Below are 21,204 nucleotides of genomic sequence, written 5' to 3'. Positions count from 1 at the left end.
AATAGACTTGTTCAAATCATAACCGTATGGTTTGTCCTTCTTAAAACTGTGTCTCCCATGTGGAATTTAGTTTTAGCACTCTTCAGATAAAACTGTCTTAAATGTAAAGAAAACCATCAGATTTTAACATAAAACCAAAATTTCCATCTTCAGCAAAGCTTCTCTTCAGTGTTCAAGTCATTTAAATAAGGAGAAGATTCTTTGTTGTAGCTGTCTCTACTGGGAGTTGTTTTGACTTGGGTTTTTTTTCATTGTTTTAATTGAAGTGGATTTTCATCATAAACAAATTGACTTTGATCTGGTCTACTACTTATTTACAAGACACAGTTTAGTTTAAAGCAACACTGTATTTAATATTTCAGTGCACTAATTTGATAGGAGAAAGTACAAACTAATGCCTGTCAAAGTGGATTTTGCCCACAGTGTCTTCTGTTCTCTAAACTGATTGATTCTCTACCTCTCAACTCCAGCCTGCCAACCACACATTCCTAATAGGGAAAAAGAGAGCTTCAAGCTGACAGGTCAAATGTGACTTGCACAATACTGTAAAGGGAACAATTGCAGGAACTTTTCAAACCTGTTAATATTAGACAGTCTGAAAGGATCCTCCATGATTTTTGGAGCTATGACCATCTCCAGCACCAGTAATTTGCCAGAGTCCTGGCTTTGTGAGTCTGGGATGACTTCAGGAAGGCTGGACTAGAGATGAAAAGATAGATCCTTCCCAAAGGATCTGCTGTGTTTTGCTGAGAAAACGATGCAGCCTCTGAAAAATGCTGGACTGTTGCTGTGCATTGTCTTGCCTGTGTGCTACAGATGCAAGGAGAGCTCATGTTCTGCAAACCCAACAGATAGTTGGAGAAGTTGTCTGCTGTCTGTGGGGAGTTGAACCGGGGTCGAGGAAGCCTGGGTGCCTCAAGAGTAAGTGTAGGGCCTTGCCCAGTGAAGGTAACGAAGGACATCTTACAGATGCACTTTATTTTTTTTATCTCTGTCTATGGCTTGTTTCTAATGTTAGCGGAACTTTTGTCTTAAAGCCTGCAATAAAGTATTGAATTGGAGGGGAAAGCAATGCATTTTCTTATCTATAGTACAATTAAAACTGTTGTAAATATTTCATGATTTGTATTGAATTTGAATATGAAAATGTAAATAAAACTATATTTTGATGACCCTGACTGATGTTAAAGGTTGGTTACCAGCTCTCGGATGGAAACAGATGCTGAGTTTGCATTGTCCCACAACCCCAAACTCATTCAGTTTTGGGAGGCCAAAAAGCAGCAGTGCTTGCTCAAACGAGTTGGAATAATGTTACATGGATTGAGATTGTGTTGAGTGGCTTAAGCCTAGTAGCTGTACTCCATATAAAGAAAACCCAGAGCAGGTTAGGGTGTGTTCAGTGAGTTGCTTGATATGCCTCTGAACTGTTTTTCTAGGCATGTCTTACATGAACTCTTCAGCTCAGACAGGTTGCATCTCGCTTTCCTCTGTCAGGTTGCTCTGTGTCCCTCCCTTACTCAAAAGTTTACGCTTGCTCTGTAAGACAAAGTATTTTAAAAACAATTAAACACCTGTTGTTCTGTACTATACTATTAGATGTAGTAAAAACTTGTCGCCAGGTTGGTAGTAGTTAGTCTTGTGCTTCTTTTTAGCTCGGTTCCGAGTCTAGTCGAGGAAGCATTGGTTGGTGATGGGTGCAAATTGCAGAGCCGAGTACAATCGGACTTCACTCTGAAGCTGTATTTTGCTATGATCACCCTTCTGTTCTACATCTGAAGTACAGAGAAGAGAAAGGAACAGCCAAGCAGTAAATATACAAACCCTGAACACTTAATTTCATTTTTCATTTCAAAAAGCTTTTATAAATTTATTGTGGTGGTGAAGTTGTAATGTAGCAGAATTTCATGATGATACGCTGTCATGAAATCATCTGCTAGTTTTGTGTTTAATAGGAACAAGATTTGACTTTCAAAAAAAAGAGGAGGAATTCAGATTTATTTGATACCTTGAAATATGTGCTTCCGACATATTTTCTTTTTCCCAATCTATACATTTGGGTTGCTTTGTTTATAGGATTCAAGTCTTTCTATTTACTATCTTTTAAGAGCCATAAACCTGCCTTTTTTCCAGTACTGATGTTTCAAAGGGTTAAGTGGATGCACAGTGTTTTCTCAAGGAATGCACTGGTGGAGTACGGGGGGATGCAGCATTTTGTGTCAGTGAACTCCTGCTACTGTAGGAGGACCAGATGAGGGGTATGTGTTCTGTCAAGATGTAGACTTGCTTGCAGCTCGAGGCACTTACACTAATTTTCAGGAAGATTTTTTGAGAGTCTTGTATCAAATGTGAAGTACTGCTAAAGGACGAAATGCAGCATTTGTACCTGAACAGTATCTGAGCTACTGACAGGCAGAAGGATTTAATGCTGCTCTGGTTTTGCAGCTTAACCTGCGAGTCTGCCGTGTTCTCGTGCATGCAGATCTATTTGTAAATATTAGCTATGCAAGGGTTTTTATTTAAAAATGAAAGCGTGCCAATTTCATGCACGCAGTCTATGATACTGAACTTGGGTCTGTTGCTGTCTGAAAAAACCACTTTCTTATTTCACTGAACTCTGCAGAGGTTTTCGCCTTTGAGAACGTTGCTACAGTTCTACTTGTTTTAAAGAAATTTCAAAGCTCCACTCACACTTTGTATTTTCAAGTTTCCATGGATTGCAGCTGTCCTTAGCTGATCCTGCTTAGAGCACTGCGCAGCAGATATTTTTTATTTGGTTTTTTTTTTGTGATCCTACAAGCTTTGATGGCTGCATGTTATGTGTGCTTATGTATGTGCACTACGGCATGATCGACTCTTTCCTCTAAGCAAGAGGCAAACAGAAGTGTGCCTGGGGATAGGGTTGCTCCTGAAATGCAATGCCAGCTTGCTCTTACTCTGTGATAGTTTTGGATTTTGCTATATATACATCAACGTTGCATGTAAGATGCTGGAAATTATGTGCCCACGAGTGGTAACGATTGCTAAAATGTGTGTCTCTTGACTCTGTTAGCATTCCCATGGAGTCACACAGACATGTCAATTATTCTGCCCCCAAAGAGAAAGCGTTTACTCACGGCTGTCATTTATCTTTCCCCCAGGAAAGCTTTGATCTAAATGTTTCACTCAAACACTTGCATGCTCTCGAAGGGGGACTGGTAAAGATTTTTTTTTATCCCTGCAGGAGAGGAAGCCTTGACACCTGGTGCTGGATTACTGTGCTTTCTTGTAAACCAGGCTTTACAGCAGCAGGATTTTTGTTTAAATCCCAAACCAAGATAACACAGTTTTCTCATATTGAGGAAAGTTTTCAGGTGTCCCTATAGAAATGTAGTTATAGCTGAGATTTTTGTGTAAGGGAAAAGCAGGACTTGTGGTGAGGGGCTGCAAACATATAAAAGCAATTCAAGTCAAAAGGGCAGTTGGACTCTTCCCATGAAACAGAGAGACTTAGTCCTTCTCAGTCTTCAGATGGACAGATCTGCACTTGTCAAGTGACCTAACAGTTGGATGGAATAATATACACACCTACCTTGGCTGTGTGATTTAATGTGATTTCATTCCGTGTTTAACATACACCAGCTCAGCAGGTAGCCCTGCCTTTCACCCTGGTTTGGACTGATGTTTTTCCTGTGCAGACTGGAATAGAGTTCCACTCCCGCAGGGCTGTAATGGCTGGCGTTTTGGAACAGAAGAAAGCAAATCTACTGGCTTTGGCAATTTAATTTTGGCTTTAAAGGAAACTAGAAACCAAATTGCAATGTTCACCTCCTGTGAATTAACAACTGTGTAATTCTCTGCACCAGTTGCAGTTATAACTATATAACTGTTGGTTATACATAGCGAAGTCAAAATTTATTTATATAGCTATTTATCTAGTTATATAATCTTGTCTATGGTTACTTGAGGGAAGTAATTTACCATTTCTAGGAGGTCTTTAATACAGTGAAGGAAAAATCCTGCAGCACTAAATGGATCTCCGTTGCTTAGAATGCATTGATTAGACTGTAGGATGATTGTGCACTGATTAAGAAAGAATTTAAGTGCCTATAAATAAATTCCTCCAAGCCACGGGAATTGGAAAAAGACAGACATTCCAAGACCTTGAACCAAGGGAGAGGAAAACAAAACTGACACTTTCTAAGCAGTAGCATTTTACTGTTAAATTTTTACTTGATTAACAAAGTTTTAATCTTACATAAGAAAGCAATGTATGTCCTAACTTATGTCAAGAGTGTGTGAGGCACCAAAAGCCAAGCTGTGGGTTGGAAGTGCCAAGGGCATCTCTCCTTACAATTAGCATCGGAATTAGAAGACCTGTGTTAGATCCTTAATAAGTATTTCCTATCCAAGAGCTTGGCTAATTGGGGAAAATTAAATGCTGAACACTCCCTCTGGGAATGCTCTTAGAAGAGCAGCATCCATGCAGGAATCACTCTATCTGTTCAGCTGGTAAAACTCCAGGAGCTCGCTAATGTCTGTTGCTCTCAGTCACTTCAAGTGGGGGGACTGAAGAAACTGCCTTATGCAGAGTGATGTGCTAGTGAATCTCGGGGTTGTTTCCTTGTCTCATTAATGTTTTATCTAGGTTAGTTTCCACATGCAGGCTAATGAATTTTAATTCATTTTTCCTTTCCAGTAAAGGTAAAGCACCAGAAATTTGTTGCTTCCTACTCTGTTATAAAAACAAGTAAAAAGAACAGTAGTATTAGTTAAATCTACATTCAGTCCCAAAGGTAAAATCTTTTAGTACTGTAATTTCTTTTGCTGTGGTGCAATGAGTGATTGGGAGAAAAGGGGGAAAAAAAAGAAGTCTCATACCAGTGCAATTCACCCAATTTTGCTGCCTTCCAGCGAGTTAAATGTGATTGCACACTTGGTTCGGCTTTTATACTGGACTTTTTGGGTAGGCAGTTCCTTATGCAGCTGGAACTGCACGGGCATTGCTAAACATCTTTTTGTGAACGCTTGGCAAAATCTCACTGTGCCCGTGCTCACAAATAGACCAGTGCTGGCAGAAGCGTTTTTGGTAGTGAAGTACATTTTAGACTGTTGAAAGGGACGAAAGGAAGGCAGGATAAAGCAAAAGTGCCAAGTTTGCAACCTATAGTTAGTGCATGATGTGCATAATTTTTTTTAGAAAGAGCTCAAAGTGGAGGCTGAATTTAAACAACCGTGTGCTGAATTTTTCGTATGATACACAATCAATAAAACATTATTCTTGACTATCTTCAGAAGGTCAATTATGCTGGAAAGAGAGTGCTAAGCAGAGGATCTGACAGGACAACAAACTGCAGAGAAGTTCCTGTGAAACGGGAATGTCCTACTTGCTCCATTTGTACTGAATGACAGATTATGTCAGGACCAGGAGTGAATCTTGCATGGAGGTGGGAGAAGACAGTAACTCTGAGAAGTCCCTAGCACCAGTGACCTGGAGCAGAGGAGGCAGTGGGGCTTCCACTCCTGGAAGGTTTTTGTTTGTGTTTTTGGTCAGCACCAAAAGATACCGTTTAGGAAGCAGAGTGCTATCGAGTGTAAGGTGTCAGGGTGACATCTGGAGCTCTTTGGGATGTAGTTGAAGAGATTGGAGAAGAAACAGTAAGAGAAGGGACTCAATAATGGGTGGACTGAGCAGCTGGGTGGCTGTGATGGTGACTTCATGGGGAGCTGGGAGTTATGCTGTGCAGACCGGTGCTCATGGAAAGCATGTCTCAAGGTCATCCCACAGCCTTGGGAAATCCTCAGCTGCCAGGAATGTATGGCAGAATAGTTCCAGCACCTGATTTTTTTTTTTTTTTTTCAACCTGGCTGGAGAGAACTGCTTTCTAAATCAGGAGAAGACAGCAACAGAAGACAGTAGTCAGAGCAGATACTTATGAGTATGAAAGCCTCTATCTTGTTCCTTAACAGAATAGATTGATTTATTCTAGTGCAGAACAACTGGTAAAGTCAGCCTGCAAATAATCTGAAAAGCCAGTCATTGAGGACAAATGCTGAAGGTCTTGCAGACAAATCATGAAAATACTGAGACCATGAGTCAAGCTGTAGTTAAGGCAACCAAAACGTCTGCTCTACTCCAATTTAGCACTGAATCCTGTTGGGCGATAGAAGCAATGAGGCAGATTGTCTTTCTATAAAGTGAAATGTAAATCGGCAACATTGACCGTATGTCTGCTTCCGCAGCTGGCGCGGCTGCTCCTGCGCTCCGGTGTGGGAGCGGGACACGCGTGGCGCTGCGACTGCGGTGGCATAGTCGGTGGAAATGGTGGTCATGGATGGCTCCCTTCCTTGCATGGCAGGTTTTTCCTGTGTTTGTTGTTTGGTTTGGTTTGGTTTTGGTTGTGGTGGGTTGTTGGTTTTTTTTTCTGTGCTTTAGTCTCCTGCTGCAGCTTGAGGCTTAGTGCTGACAGAAAAACAAAAGTATACCAAACCAAGTCTCTGGTGACGTCTGTCCAGTCTTCTGGGCTGAAAATGGAATGACGTTTGGCCAGAATTGAAAACGGGACTTCTCTCCTTGGCAGAGAGGACAAAAAAAAAGTATCTTAACTCGTTTTACGAAGGCATTTTAGGGACACGCTGGAGGCCCGCTGGGAAGGTCCGAGCCTGCTCTGCTGCCGCCCCGCCTGACAGGAGCGAGCTGGGGGCCGCGGGGCCAGCGGAAGGAAGATCTCTCCGAGCTCGTGAGACAGAAGGAGCCACAACTCTCGGGCCGCCCCCCCGCGCGGGGACAAGTCTCGGGGGTCTCTGCGCGGAGCCTCCCCGACCTCCTCCCCCCCCGCCGCTGACAGGCGGCTGCCGCGCAGCGCCGGAGGCGGGCGGCCGCGCAGGGCCCGACGGGAGCTGTAGTCCTCGGGCAGCGGCGCGGCGCGGCCAGCCGGCCGCGAGCACTACAGCTCCCGGCATGCCTGGGGACAGGGGCGCTCCCCCCGCCCCCCTCCGCCCCCCCCGGCGCGTGGCGGGCGGGCTGTGTGCGTGGGCGCGGCGCGGCGCGGCGGGCATGGGCGGCGGCGGCCGGGGGTTGAGGGCGCCGCTGCGATGTGGCTGAAGCCCGAGGAGGTGCTGCTGAAAAATGCCCTCAAGCTGTGGGTGCAGGAGCGCTCCAACCAGTACTTCGTGCTGCAGAGGCGGCGCGGCTACGGCGAGGAGGGCGGAGGCGGGCTGGCAGGTACTGTCCCCCCGCGGGCCGGGGCAGGGTCTCCCCTCGGCTCGGCGGCGGGGCCGGGTCGCCTCAGGCCTCGTCCCTCGGCGGCCGGAGGAGGAGCGGGGGGCGAGGATGGCCGCATGCCGGTCCCGGGACCCCCTACTTCAGAGGGGCAGGGAGGAGGGGGGCCCTGGCCGAGTTTTGGAGCCCTTGACCTTCACGAGGTGTCTTATACGGTCCTCTTCCCTCATTTTTTTTAACCCCTTCTCCTTTTTCCTTGCATGAGAGAGGCATTTCAAAGGACATCCCACCGGGAGGAAGAAGGTTTGATGAAGTTTGCAGCACGCTCCGTGTGGGATGGGGCCTGCTGGTGCCCACGGTAGCACGGCAGCCAGGTGCAGAGGAGCTGCGTGGGGATGTGCGTCCCGGCAGGGCTGGGGGCAGCTGGCAGCTCTGGGCCAGCTGCCACCCTCGGGGTGGCACGTAGAGCTGAGGTCAGCTTAGCCCAACACTCGGTACTACCTTAACAGCCCTTTGCTCCAGCAGACACCCAGGCAGAGTTAGATTTGCAGGTTGTTGGAAGAGGAGACGTCAGAAGAAATGACAGATCTGCCTTACTTTGGCAGTACGCTCATTTCCAAATCCCTTTTCCTGTATGCGTCTGAGGCTGCTTGAAATGAGCTCCTGCTAAGGCATTTCTGGTCACTTCTTTTCAAAACAAGTGTATGGTTGGGTGGAGCTTTTCAGGAAGGGTGGGTCAGGAAAGTGACAGGGCATTCACCACGATATAATAAACCCAGCTGGAGGTGGGGCATTCTTTGTTTGCACCTGACACTTGCAGGGTGCAAGGAAAGTGTAAAAAGAGAGTATTACAAAGTGCCAGATTCTCTTCTGGGGATATCGTACTATTATAGATCAATAGACGATGTTAGCCTTTGGCTTAGAACCAAGGGTGATATTTTGCAACCTTGGAGGTTTTGTTGTCATCAGGCTAGATTGGCCATTCTCTGCCCTGGTATCTTTGGAAACCAAAACAAGCTGATGGGTATGAGGATTGAATTTCTGTGTGACAAAATTCATTTAAGAACTGTGACTAAAGTGAGATGATAAGAACTAGAATTAGGTGTTAATTTAAAAACATCCTTATAGCCTTACAGCTGGACTGACAGCTGGCGCTTCCTCCTGCCCTTTTGTTTTTGTTGAAGGTGAGGCTTCCATCACTAGTCTTCTGTCCTTTGTGACATTTGACAGCATGGAAAAACACCTCAATGGGATAGTTCCTATAGTTATCTTTTTTTTTTTTTTTATATGGCATTGCACATTTTATTTCTAAGCTTTTCTCATAATGTTAGACTCATACAGATTTCCTCCGTACAAGTTATTTTTCCAGTGGACAGAAGCAAAGTTAAACAAAGTTTACTTCAATGTTATTGAAGTAAAATTGTGAATAAGAAAGGTGAACAAAAAAATTGGAAAAAATGGTTACATTGCTTTTCCAGGTATGACATATTCATACCCCCTAGGTCTAAGCTAGCATAATCTTCTATGCCTGATTTTAATTTTATATTGCTATGTGTCACTCAAGAAAATTAGTGCTTACTTTAGAAAATAAACAATGAACAGCTGTTATGTAATGAGGTCTTCACAAATGTGCCAAGTAAAATCTTGTTCTCCTTAACAGCGTTTTGCAGCTGTTGAGACAAGGCTAGGGTGACTGGTGGCATTGAGGGACTGGGGACTTCTAAGTGAGAGAGGCAGGCAGCAGCGCAAGGCTAAATCTTGAGGGAAGAACGGGGCAATGCCTCAAGGCAGGAATGGGAAGAAAGATGAACAGTGCTGCAGGGTTTGAATAGCTGCAATGGGGACCAGCTGAGAGGGCAGTTGCAAAGGATATACCATGAGAGTTGTAGAACACTGGAACAGGTTGCCCAGAGAGGTGGTGGATGCTTCATCCCTGGAGACGTTCAAGGCCCAGTTGGATGAGGCCCTGAGCAACCTGATCTAGTTGGAGATATCCCTGTTCCTTGCAGGGGGGTTGGACTAGATGGCCTTTGAAGGTCCCTTCCAGCCCTAGCGATTCTATGATTCCCAGGAATACAGAAGTACATTTGGTAAGACTTTAAGGAGGAGATGTGAGTTTTGAGGAAGCAGCCAGTAGCAGGAGAAGGTGCTGACCAAGGAGAAGACAACAAATGACAGCAGAGACACTTACCTGAGGGAAGGCTGGGAATTCTCGTGCTGTCCTAGGTTTAGAAAGAAGGGTGCAGTCGGATTTGTTTCTGTGACCCTTCTGGACTGGCTGTTACAGCAGAACCAGTTTGTAACCTGTAGATACACAGTTAGCTCTTACGGCTCCTGTCTGCACGCAGCATAGTTCTGAGTTGGCTAGTGCGGATAAAAATGGGCAGAAATATCTTCTGCTGGTTTTGCTTAGCCTTGGCTCTCTTCCTGCAGGTATGCATCTGCTTAGTTTTACATTTCATTCTCTCTCCTTTCTTAGACTTCACCTAAGGATACAGATACTGTAACCTGTTTGACTGGTTCTGCTTCCTGGTAACTGAGCAGGCAATAGACTGTCCCAAAGTGTAATGCTGTATGTCTGGCAGTGCAGCTGTGTGACCGTGTCCTCTAGTTGTTCTGTCTTCTGCAGAGCCGCTGTGGGAGAGCTGCTCAGGTTTTCTGGAGTGGATCGTTAAGAATATAGTTATCCAAAATGGCCCATGTCCTGGAGCGCAGTTACGATGACAGAAAACGTCTGTTGTGAATGTGTGTGCTGTAACCAAGGCCTGGTGAGATTAAGCGTGTTGGTCACAAAGATGATGTTTTTCTCAGCAGCTGTAGCAAAGATTGTTTTGCAGTGCATATGTTTGTGAGAGAAACACCACCACTCTGTTAAGAAGCATATTTACATTTGGGGATGACAGGCAGGAAAATGACCAGCACACACTTCCCAATTGATGTTATACAGCCTTCCAGCTGTGCAGAAGCAAAGATAAGGAGGAGCTATGGTATTTGGGATACTTTTCTCTGGACCAACCATGGAGACTAATACTGACCTTTTTTTCAGAACTGTACTTCTGATTTTCCCATCTTTCAAGGATACCTTTATTGTCACAGACAAGCAAGCTAGGTTGCCACACAAAGGCTTGGATATGCCTTAGTTTAATGAGTTACCTTTGTCTTACCTGAGTCATAACCTCTGACCATAATTTACTTGAGTTATTGTAAATGGAGATGAAATCTTTTTTCACTGAAGGCTTAAACTGATCTGTTTTACATCTCAGTTGACTGAGGACATTTGCATCTCAGCCTGTTCTCAGTATTTCATTAAGCTGATGTTTCTTAGTCATGAGATCAAGTTCACTTGGGAAATAAAATTAAGCAAAAAAAGAGTTCTGTGCTTAATTTGAGGAAATAGAAAAAAGGGTCTTACTCACAAGTTGGCATTCATGTGTTTTGAATCAAAGATGCAGAGACAATGGCTTTTCATGGTTTATATGGTACATATCTGTTTCATAGTTTGTCTAGAGAAAACTGGGGCTTCACTCTTTTTGTTTAAAAGCTGAACCAAAATGCTCTGTAAAACTATTTGCCGTTATGGAAGGAAGCTTTATCCTGGCTCTGTAAATAAATATTTACTGTAGTAGGGATTTACAGTTTGAGTCTCTTGCGTTGTAATTTGGCAGCAGTTCACTCTGGATGTGTGCTTCGCTCCTGATATTGTATCCTGGGCCACAGAAGCCCTTGTAACAGTCACACAGCGTGTGCTGTGTTACTCTGGTAGGTTGGGTTTCAACAGACCTGCATCTTCTGATTTTTTTTAAAAAGGCTTTGCTGAAAAATACAGTCCATTTGAATTGTAGTTGGGATACTTGAATTTGTCTTGGCTTACTTATGCAGCAGATTTCACATACTATTCCCATTGATTTTATTCCTTGCAGTTGTATCTAGATATTACATTGCCTTCAAGATGTATTTTTCTTTTTAATTCACAATTTATTAACAGGTTGAGTTTATGGTACAAAAACAACTAAAAAATAACTTGAAGTTCATTATTTTTATTCTTCACATTTATTTTTCTTCAAACCTAGAAATTTGAGTTGTCAGGACGTAGCTGTTTTTAAAATCTCCCTTAAGGTTGCTTTAGGCTTTCTTGCTCTGGGTTCTATGGAGTCTCTTCGTGTACCTTAGAATCTTGTGCTGAATGCTGAGGAGAATGCCTGTAAAAGGTTTTAGCTCTTAAAGTATGACAGATATCTGATCAAAATGAAGGATATTTGCTATTGTACTGGGTTTGGGTTTTGGTAGTGAGGGGGCTGCAGGGGTGACTTCTGTGAGAAGATGCCAGAAACTTCCCCTGTGTGCGATAGAGCCAATGCCAGCTGGCTCCAAGACGGACCTGCTGCTGGCCAAGGCCGAGCCCATCAGTGACGGTGTTAGCACCCCTGGGATAACATCTTTAAGAAGTGGGAAAAAATGGGTGTACAACAGCAGCCAGAGAGAGGAGTGAGAATATGGGAAAAACAACTCTGCAGACACCAAGAAGGAGGGGGAGGAGGTGCTCCAAGCGCAGGATCAGAGATTCCCCTGCAGCCTGTGGTGAAGACCATGGTGAGGCAGGCTATGCCCCTGCAACCTATGGAGGTCCACAGTGGAGCATAGATTAACCTGCAGCCCGTGGAGGACTCCACAATTGAGCAGGTGGATGTGCCTGAAGGAGGCTGTGACCCCATAGAGGGCCCATGCTGGAGCAGGCTCCTGGCAAGACTTGTGACCCTGTGGAGAGGAGCCCATGCTGGAGCAGGTTTGCTGGCAGGACTTGTGACCCTGTGGGGGACCTACACTGGAGCAGTCTGCTCCTGAAGGACTGCACCCCGTGGAGAGGACTCACACTGGAGCAGTTTGTGAAGAACTGCAGCCCGTAGGAAAGACTCATGTTGGAGAAGTTTGTGGAGAACTGTGTGCCATGGGAGGGACTCCATGCTGGAGCAAGGGAAGAGTGTGAGGAAGAAGAAGTGGCAGAGACAACGTGTGATGAACTGACTGCAACTCCCATTCCCCATTACCCTGTGCCGCTGAGGAGGAGGAGGTAGAGAAATCAAGAGTGAAGCTGAGCACAGGAAGAAGGGAGGGTGGAGGAAGGCGTTGTAAGATTTGATTTTATTTCTTATTACCCTCCTCTGATTTGATTGGCTATAATTTAACTTAATTTCCTGGAGTTGAGTCTGTTTTGCCCATGACGGTAGTTGCTGAGAGAGCTCCCTGACTTTATCTCGACCCACAGACCTTTCATCTACGTCTCCTACCCCTGTCCAGATAAGGAGGGGGAGTGATAGAGCAGCTTGATGGGCACCTTTTGTCCAGCCGGGGTCAACCCACCACAGCTATCTACCACAAACTTCCTTGTTTACAGTGTTTTTCCCCTTTGGTTCTGCTCTGATGAGCCTTTGAGTTCTTCATATTGTAGAAGTGAGCAGTTATTGCCAAAACGCAGCTGACTGTAGCTGCAGAATATCACTTTTTTTGCAGTTGTTGCCCCTCAGGGAAAGCTTTTACAGTATTCTCAAACGGCTCCTCTTTATGATGATGTAAACTAAGAGCGAGAACGCAATTGTACATCAAAGTGTCTACTTTTCAAAATCCTTAGTGTAATGGGGCTGGCCAGCATTGTGCTAGTAGAACGTTTCTGTTTGTAATGAACTCTTACAGTTTTATAAATATTTTATGTCCCTTAACACTTCTAATGTAGCAAATCAGGATACTGTCTGATCCAGTCTTAATTTAATTAATTGTTGACCTCAAAGGTACTGTTATGCATTAGAGGAGAGAACGGGCTTGTGCTAACTTAGCTGAGAACAATAGTGCTGTCTTAAAAAAAGACAACAGCATGTTTTTTTTGCTTCCAGTTCTTCATTGGTAAAACGGAGTTTACATTATTCTGTTTGCATCACAGTAGTCCCACAAAGGATAGTAAGTAGATTGCTGGATATGATATACATATTTAAAATAAAGAAGATTGTCAGCAGTAAAAAAGATGTAACTGCTATTCCAGAAAAAAAATAATCTTTGAGATTGTGTGTTGAAAAGGACCAAAAAACCCCCCCAAAAAAGCAAATATTAGTACTCTCTTGATGTACTTGGTGAAATAAATGCAGAAGAACAAAGTGATGTTGCTGCCAAATGTCAAAATTCTGGGCAGTTATTTTCATATAGTGTATTGGCTTAATTGCCATAAATTGGTACAACTGAGAGCAAAATTCATTGCTGATATGTTTTGGCACGTGTCTCTGCAGCTAATGTTGGTCTTTTGTTAACCCAGTGTTTCAGAGACTTTTGGGAAGAACACATCCTTATTTCAAAGCTATTCTGGGTTCTTTGGCCTTTATTTTGTTTTCTAGGGTATTTTACCCTATTTATTTAAGTATCTAGGGTACTTCCCAGTAGTTTTACTCAAGTAGCTATGAAACTGAAAATGTTTTCTAGAAGCAGAACCCTTTCTCCATGTAAATGTGAATCACATTGCATGTCTACCCCTGAATTCATTCCCTGAGTGAGGCAAGAGGATGATTCAGGTGGAATCCCCAGTAGAAACCGTGGAGTCTAGCTTTGAGCAGAGATGAGAGTAGATGACCTTCTGTAGGTTGTCCCTAAGACTGGTTATTTGAGGGCAACGTGTACTACATTTCGTTGGCGAGGAATTGGCAAGTATGGCCTGAGCTGCTTGGCTGCTGAGGCCAAGTGTAAGGTCCTGCACGTGGGTCGGGGCAATCCCAAGCACAAGTACAGGCTGGGCAGAGAATGGATTGAGAGCAGCCCGGAGGAGAAGGACTTGGGAGTGCTGGCTGGTGAGAGGCTCAACATGAGCCGGCAGTTTGCGCTGGCAGCCCAGAAAGCCAACTGTGTCCTGGGCTGCATCCAAAGCAGCGTGGGCAGCAGGTTGAGGGAGGTGATTCTGCCCCTCTAGTCTGCTCTCGTGAGACCCCGCCTGGAATACTGCATTGAGCTCTGGAGTCCTCAACACAAGAAGGACATGGAGCTGCTGGAGCGAGTCCAGAGGATGGCCACGAAGATGATCCGAGGGCTGGAGCACCTCTGCTATGAAGACAGGCTTAGAGAGTTGGGGCTGTTCAGCCTGGAGAAGAGGAGGCTCCAGGGAGACCTTCTAGCAGCCTTCCAGTACCTAAAGGGGCCTACAGAAAAGCTGGAGAGGGGCTTTTTACAAGGATGTGTAGTGACAGGACAAGGGGCAATGGCTTTAAACTGAAAGAGGGGAGATTTTGATTGGATCTAAGGACGAAATTCTTTACATTGAGAGTGGTGAGGCACTGGCACAGGTTGTCCAGAGGAACTGTGGCTGCCCCATCCCTGGACGTGTTCAAGGCCAGGTTGGATGAGTCTTTGAGCAACCTGGTCGTAGTGGAAGGTGTCCCTGTCCATGGCAGTGGGTTTGGAACTAGATGATCTTTGAGATCCTTTCCAACCCAAACCGTTCTATGATTCTATGCTTTTCCCCTTTGCCTCTGCTATGAAGATAATACTGGTGTCTGAGCTGAGCAATTACTGATTCTTTTGTTACCTGCTCCTTTATTTTACAGTTAATATCCTTGTCGTTAAACAGATGAATTTTTATTCTCTGCAACCCTGAAAGTAATTGTTCAGTAGTCTCGTGTGAATGGAGCACCAGCAAACCGCTCGCGGGTGAACGTGGTTCTTGATTTCCCATTGGGAAATAGCAATAAAAGTGAGTGCTTGCTGAGAAGCACCTAACAACAACTTGTAGTTGTGGAAACCTTGACCGATAATACAACACTTCAAAAATTTGCAGCTCCCAGAGCACTTTCAGGTCTAGGGTAAGAAGGTGAACCTCTGCTGATACCTTGCCATTGTGCCAATGACCATAGCTGTGGGATTAGTAGTGTACTGAGTATTTATCAGCTTGAGAGCAAACCTGTAGTCTGTATCACATTCGTGAGCAAAGCAGTGTTGACTAGTGGGACCGTTGAAGTGGCCGGTACTGATACCATTATTTTGTGACCTTCCAAGTAGAGGGAAACCGTTAACGGCGTTTGAGGAGTGCGCCGTTGCAGTCGTTCTCTCAAGCTGAGCAGTTACGTCAGCCTTACAAACGATGACTGATGTCCTTGTACTGTGTATCACAACAGAAAACGATATTGGGAGAGTTGTGAATGAAATAATAAAACGTTTGCTGAAGCGAAGCCAATGTTGAGATCAGCTCAGTGTTATGACTCATTCAGGAAGCCAAAGCTCTTTAAGCAGACATAAGTGTCATCCATTCAATAGAGAATATTGAATTCTGACTTCAGCTGGAAGCTACAAAAAAATTCTACTTTCCAACAGTCACTTACAATGTAGGAATTGCAGACAAGGCAAGATGGTATTTTTGTTTGATGTAATGTATTGATCTTTGGAGGGTCTTTTTGTGTTTTTCGTTATTATTCACTTCCATTTTTTGGAAGAGAAGCAAAAGCATTTTGAAACTTGTATAGCCACAGTAAGACAGTCACACAGGCTCTATGCTGAAAGGATATCCTTAGGAAAACCATGTTCTGAGGATGATTGTATAGACTTCTCAATTTTGTCTTACTTTGCTTTCTTATATTCTCCCACAGTTGTTATTTTTCAGAATTTGAGAGGGGGTTAATGGAAAGAAATGGAACAAAAAGTACCAGAGGCCAACCTAAGAATTCTGTAGTAACTTTTGAGGAATGCATTTGAAATTATCTAAATCTAATGCTTCTATGGAGTATTAAAACCTGAATCAAAAGATTTTTTTCCATTCAACATGGAAGAGTACTTAGAGATGCTATAAGGGGTGTATTAACTTTGCATACAAGCTCTCTACCCTACCAGCAGTTTTTTTGGGAATGTCCTTCATCCCTGATCTCAGGATCAATGTGGAACAAACTTTACAGCATCTCTGGGTAATTGCATCTCTCATATTTTGGGGGTCATCCTGTCCCTTATTCTGCAGTTCTTCTGTAGGAGCATACAGGCTGTGTGTGATTGCTTTGGTAGCTTTGCTTTAGTTGAACTTTCCATTTATGTGGCCATGCTAGAAGGATGGCAAGCAGGAGAGAGAAAGGAAGGAAGCGTAAGTATTTTTGCTTGTATTTTTGTTTCTGTTGTAACAAGAAGAAATAGTTCGACTTGTGCATCAGGATCCAAAAGCTTATATTTTTTTTCTGCATGGATTTTCTTTCTCTTTTAGAATTCCCAGATTCTTAGATTTGAAAGGAACTTTTAAGATATCTGGGCTAATATTTTTATTACTGTACAGAAGGAATGATTTTGGCAGCCAAGATAACATGCACACTTGTTTTCTCAGGAATCTTTTTGCTCCCAGTTATGGAGAGATGAAGTATGTCTCATTAATCAGATTAGTATATTTTGATCTTAACTCTGTTTAATAGAAGCTAATTCAGTATCTAGTGGCAGGGAGGTGACGTGACCATTGTATTTTTGGTATGTAATCCATATGGGAATAATGCACTTCATGTAATATACTTATGCATGTGAGGGTAGGATGAAATATTAGTGTTCCATACTTTAAGTAAGAGTTGTCTGATAGACTGTTCATGAAGAACGGCATGAATTTTCCAGCTATAGTGTGGTATGAGCAGCAAAACTTTTGTATATGCAGAAAGTATGATGCGGTGTTCTCATGTAAAAACAGTGGGATTTTCAGGAAAATCAGACTTAGTGGAGTTAAAGTCTCCTAAGAGCTGTTTCCTGTGACTGGAAAACAGAACAACAGTAAATGCCTAATTAAGAGGTAGTTCAATTACTGCCTGTGCTCCTCGAAGGCTGGAAACTACCATGTTACTTTTCAGGTTGTCGGTTATCTCAAAAAAACTTCTTCACCCCCATTTTGTGTTTATAATGGCTTTTATTGTATCAAAATATCATCACCTCCCAAAGAGGTTCATCTGGGAGCACTTTTTGCTGTACTCAATTGTGCTTCTTACTTTCTCAGAGTTAGTCCTGACTTGTGTAGCATTTCCATTCGCTAAGAAATGAATTAGAAGTGAGTGTACATTTCAAAACCATAGTTTCACTCTGCTGTATGCGTTTTCTTGAATGCAACAGGTCTTCTTGTGGGAACATTAGATGCGGTGTTGGATTCTACATCGAAAGTCGCCCCATTTCGCATCCTGCATCAGACACCAGACTCTCAAGTCTACTGGTCCATTGCATGTGGTACGTACTATTATGTAGAAGCTAAGTGGTTTTGTAAGGTGCAAAATCAGGGTGCAAAGGATCAATTTTGGGATTGGGTTAATCCTCTTACATCATTATTCATTTCCATGATCTCTAAATAAAGTCATTTGCAAACCTGAGACTGACACTAGTGCGTGGTTCCAGTTTTTCAGAATATATCTATGGGCTCTTCATGTTGCAATGTCAGATTACCAGCTTTCTCCAGTAGTCCATCAGGTACTGAAGCCTTAGTGCTCTCTTAGAGTAACAGAGGCACCATCTTTTCCTCTGTAAGCTGCACGTGTAACTTGGGTGCAGTTCAGGATCATAGGGGTAAGTTGGCCCTTGGAAGTACTAAGTGTGCTGCAGGTAGAAGTAACAGAAGCTTCTTGTCCTGATGGTTTTTTTTCTACTTTATCTTTGCTTGTTAAAATGAGCCAGGTTCCAGTCATGGTCAGAGCGGAATTCTTCCTCATATCTGTTGCTTTTGTTGTGAAAGAAGTTCTTTCTTTCTCATGTGTTGCTATTAATCAGTAGGAAATGGAAAAGAAAATTGACCTTGAGAGTGGAGTATGTGATTTTTCGTAGAGCTTGCTTTTTGATAGCATGTTTTGTTGTAGGTGTCTTTTTTGTTGGTTTGTTGTTTTTGGTGGGTTTTTTTTGTTTTATTTTAAGTTCTGCAACTTCTACTGAAAATAAAGTCTTAATTCCTTTATTCGGGCTGCTTAACTACTGGGCGTCCAAAGAGTTCTCTATTCCAAAAGTCGAGAGAACTCTCTTATTCTTTACATGCATCTTTGTTTTTTTTTTTTTCTGAGGCATGATCTTATCTTTATGTTGAAATAAATTAATATTGTTGTGTGGTCTAATGCTACAAGTCACTGTTGTGGAATTAATCTATTTCTTAGGCTTTTTGAAAACTCTGAAAACATCTATAATTACAGTAAAAAAGAACCATATATTTTAGTTCATTTTTCCGTGCTTTTTTTTTTTTTAATTAGTGTTTAAAGAAACAAAGCTCCATCTAGACTTCTCTGGGCTCTGGTCCTTCCTTTTTGTTGCCTGTGGGAAAAGATGAGCTTTGCAGGAAAACTGCCATTCTGCAAACACTTACATGCATGAGTAATTCCACTAGTTGAATTTTGCTGTTATTGCTTTATTATGAATGATCGTTGCTTCACCTTATATGAAAAATGGTGCCTCTTTCAGTCTTTTCTATAAAGTTAACTACTTTCAAAATTCAGATTTGTTCTTTTAGATGTTTAGTTAATACTTCACACGTTTCATGCTGTACTGCCAATCTGCTCCTGTTCATGTCCTGCAAGGACTTCTCTGAAGGGCAGTAGTCAGTGAGAGAACTGCTTAATAACGATTTAATGTAATTCATTACATGTCACTTTAAAGAGGCAGCCTTATAAAGTTGATAGAATTTGAATAGTTTGTGAATTGGCAATAAATAAAGTTTTAGGGCTACTTCTGAAGAAGTCAGAACTGATGGTGACAGGCTATCAAAAAGGTATGTTGGAAATATCCTCTGGGGAATTCTAATGCCATCAGGTCAGCCCTTGGGAAAACACAAAGGGTGATCTTCGTCTTCGGACTGAATTTATCTCAATTCTGTGCTGCGTAAGTACACTTTACAACAGAAGGCTACATAATGGAGTTGTACTTTGTGTTGGAAAACAGATCGTTCCTTCTCTGAAGTGAAGAAATTGAAGAGACCACATTTTGCTCTTGCTGTTACATATTCAGGATCTGAAACAGTGCTTCTAAATCATTTAAATATTTACAAAAAAGTTTCATCTTTCCTGTGTCACATCTGTGCCTCTGATTCACACTGTGACTCAGATAATTGGTCTACATGTGTAGTCTGAGAAAAATAATTAGTTTGCAATTTAATTGCTAAGTTAATTACTCATTATGTCATTTTTTTTAAATGGTGTTGCAAATCCACCCTGTGTAGGGCAGTCTAACTATTTAACCATATTTAGAACAATTTCTATTCATTCCCATGGCAACTTTAATTCTGTGGTGTCCATTGGAAGTCATTTAATCAGTCTATACAATGTAAATTGAGAAAAAAGAAATTGTTAAAGGTGTGTTCTTGCTTAGGGATATTGATAGTATGTGATTACACTGGCTGATTTAATTTGTGAGCATTCCTGTGGAGGATGAAACTGCCAATTACTTTGTATTCTATAATCCCTTTATTCAAACCTGTGTAAATTCTTTCTCTCTCCCTGTCTCCCACTATCTGATAGGGAGCCACCTATCTTTAAAGAATTTGCTGGACCTCTACTGTTGTTTCACTCATTTCGTCTCTGCTCTATATTACCTGTTACCACTTGCATAATTAGTATTTGAGCACGTGAAAATAATAAGATGAGTTATCATAAGCATTTTGAAGTTAGCCTACCACATTTCTCAGATTATTTCTGGAAAGTTCAGGTGAGATAGGTTTTTGTTTGCTATAAAGATACAGTGACATTCAGTATATACTAGGTGATAGGTCTCTGAAACTTAGATTAAAAAGCAGTGTAAAATAAAGTAACAAGGGTGGCTTCTCTCTAATGTGTTTGAAAATGCAGTGTTTTTATTTTTGGAACACTTAATTTTGTCTTGGCTTGATGGTTTCTGCATTCCTTGTGGTTATTGATAGCAGGTTTTTTGAGTTACTCCTCTTCTTGCAAGTATGTAATGAAAGGAAAGGAAACAGTCCTTATTCCCATGTATTTGGGTCCCAGAGGGTCCAGAAGAAAAAAAATCCTAATTCTAGTGGTGCCAAACGTTGTTTCAAGGGTCGTTCAGCTTGTATGAGTCAGTGAGCCTTTTTTCCTGCATCAGGAGTTAGTTCTGGTCTATGTTTTCCATATGGGGTGCAGCTGGGCTTCTGTCCTCTGTAGAACCCTGCAACTGCATGAAAACAATGCCTTGCTTGGAATTACAGCATGAGCAGCACTTCACTGTAGGTAGGATGGTCAGACTTCAGCACTGAGCTACTCAGTGTTGGCAAAGCTGAGATGCTTGTGGATGTAAAGGGTAGAAAGATAAAAACAGCAGTGCACATTTTTAATGTAAAGCAAATACATTTTTTGTGTACACGAGAGTTGGACAATAAATTCGAGGCTTGTGATTTGGATTTGTGTGTCTAAATTACTCTGTGAATTGGGAGTTTGCCAAGTGTTCTCTTGATTAATATTTTTAGTGAAATGACTGAAGTCTGTTCTAATTTTAAGTAATATTAACTTTTGCTTCCAATCAGGATCCAGCAGAGAAGAAATAACAGAACACTGGGACTGGTTAGAACACAATGTTATGAAGACTTTGTCAGTATTTGATTCAAATGAAGATATTACAAGCTTTGTCCATGGAAAGATAAGAGTAAGTAACAGACACATGACACAACTGGGAAAGGCTAAGTATTTTTTCTTCTAAATGTACCCAAATAATATGTCCTCTTGAGAATATCGAAGGACAGCATCGTAATGCTACGTGCTTCTGACTGAGTGGTGTGTGGCTGCTAACTTCAACACGCTCTGTTGTTCCTGTTTACCTGCCCCATGGTTAAGTAAGGTTGTTTGACGTAAACGCTTCTTGGTAAATGATACATCAGATGCCTTTAGATAGTGGTCTAAAACTGTTGATAAATTATTTCACAATAATTTTAATAATGCCTGAGAAGTATATGCTATCTTTTTGTGAAGGTGCAACAGTTCACTTTCTATATGCTAAATATTTAGCCCAGGAGTTCTTGTGATTAAGTGAGGAAAGCATATCTATTTCAGAAGAGTAGACCTGGGAATGTGTGG

The 21,204-nt window shown here is 42.5% G+C and overlaps 1 protein-coding gene across 5 annotated transcripts in view; it reads left to right on the top strand.

Moving 5' to 3' along the window:
- The first annotated feature begins 7,058 nt into the window (after window positions 1–7,058).
- Window positions 7,059–21,204, top strand: part of TBC1D8B (TBC1 domain family member 8B) — a 40,724-nt gene continuing 26,578 nt past the window's right edge. For all 5 annotated transcript variants that reach the window (XM_086619866.1, XM_086619865.1, XM_086619864.1 and 2 more), the window contains exons 1-3: window positions 7,059–7,201; window positions 17,285–17,395; window positions 20,658–20,776. In XM_086619866.1, coding sequence (XP_086475992.1) covers window positions 7,072–7,201; window positions 17,285–17,395; window positions 20,658–20,776 — 360 coding nt within the window. In that variant the 5' untranslated portion in view covers window positions 7,059–7,071. The remainder of the gene's footprint in view (window positions 7,202–17,284; window positions 17,396–20,657; window positions 20,777–21,204) is intronic.

This window comes from Tauraco erythrolophus, chromosome 13 (genome assembly GCF_009769465.1).
Source record: "Tauraco erythrolophus isolate bTauEry1 chromosome 13, bTauEry1.pri, whole genome shotgun sequence".
Lineage (NCBI taxonomy): Eukaryota > Metazoa > Chordata > Aves > Musophagiformes > Musophagidae > Tauraco > Tauraco erythrolophus.
Note: the sequence above shows the minus strand (reverse complement) of the source record. Positions and strands in the feature narration are given on the sequence as shown.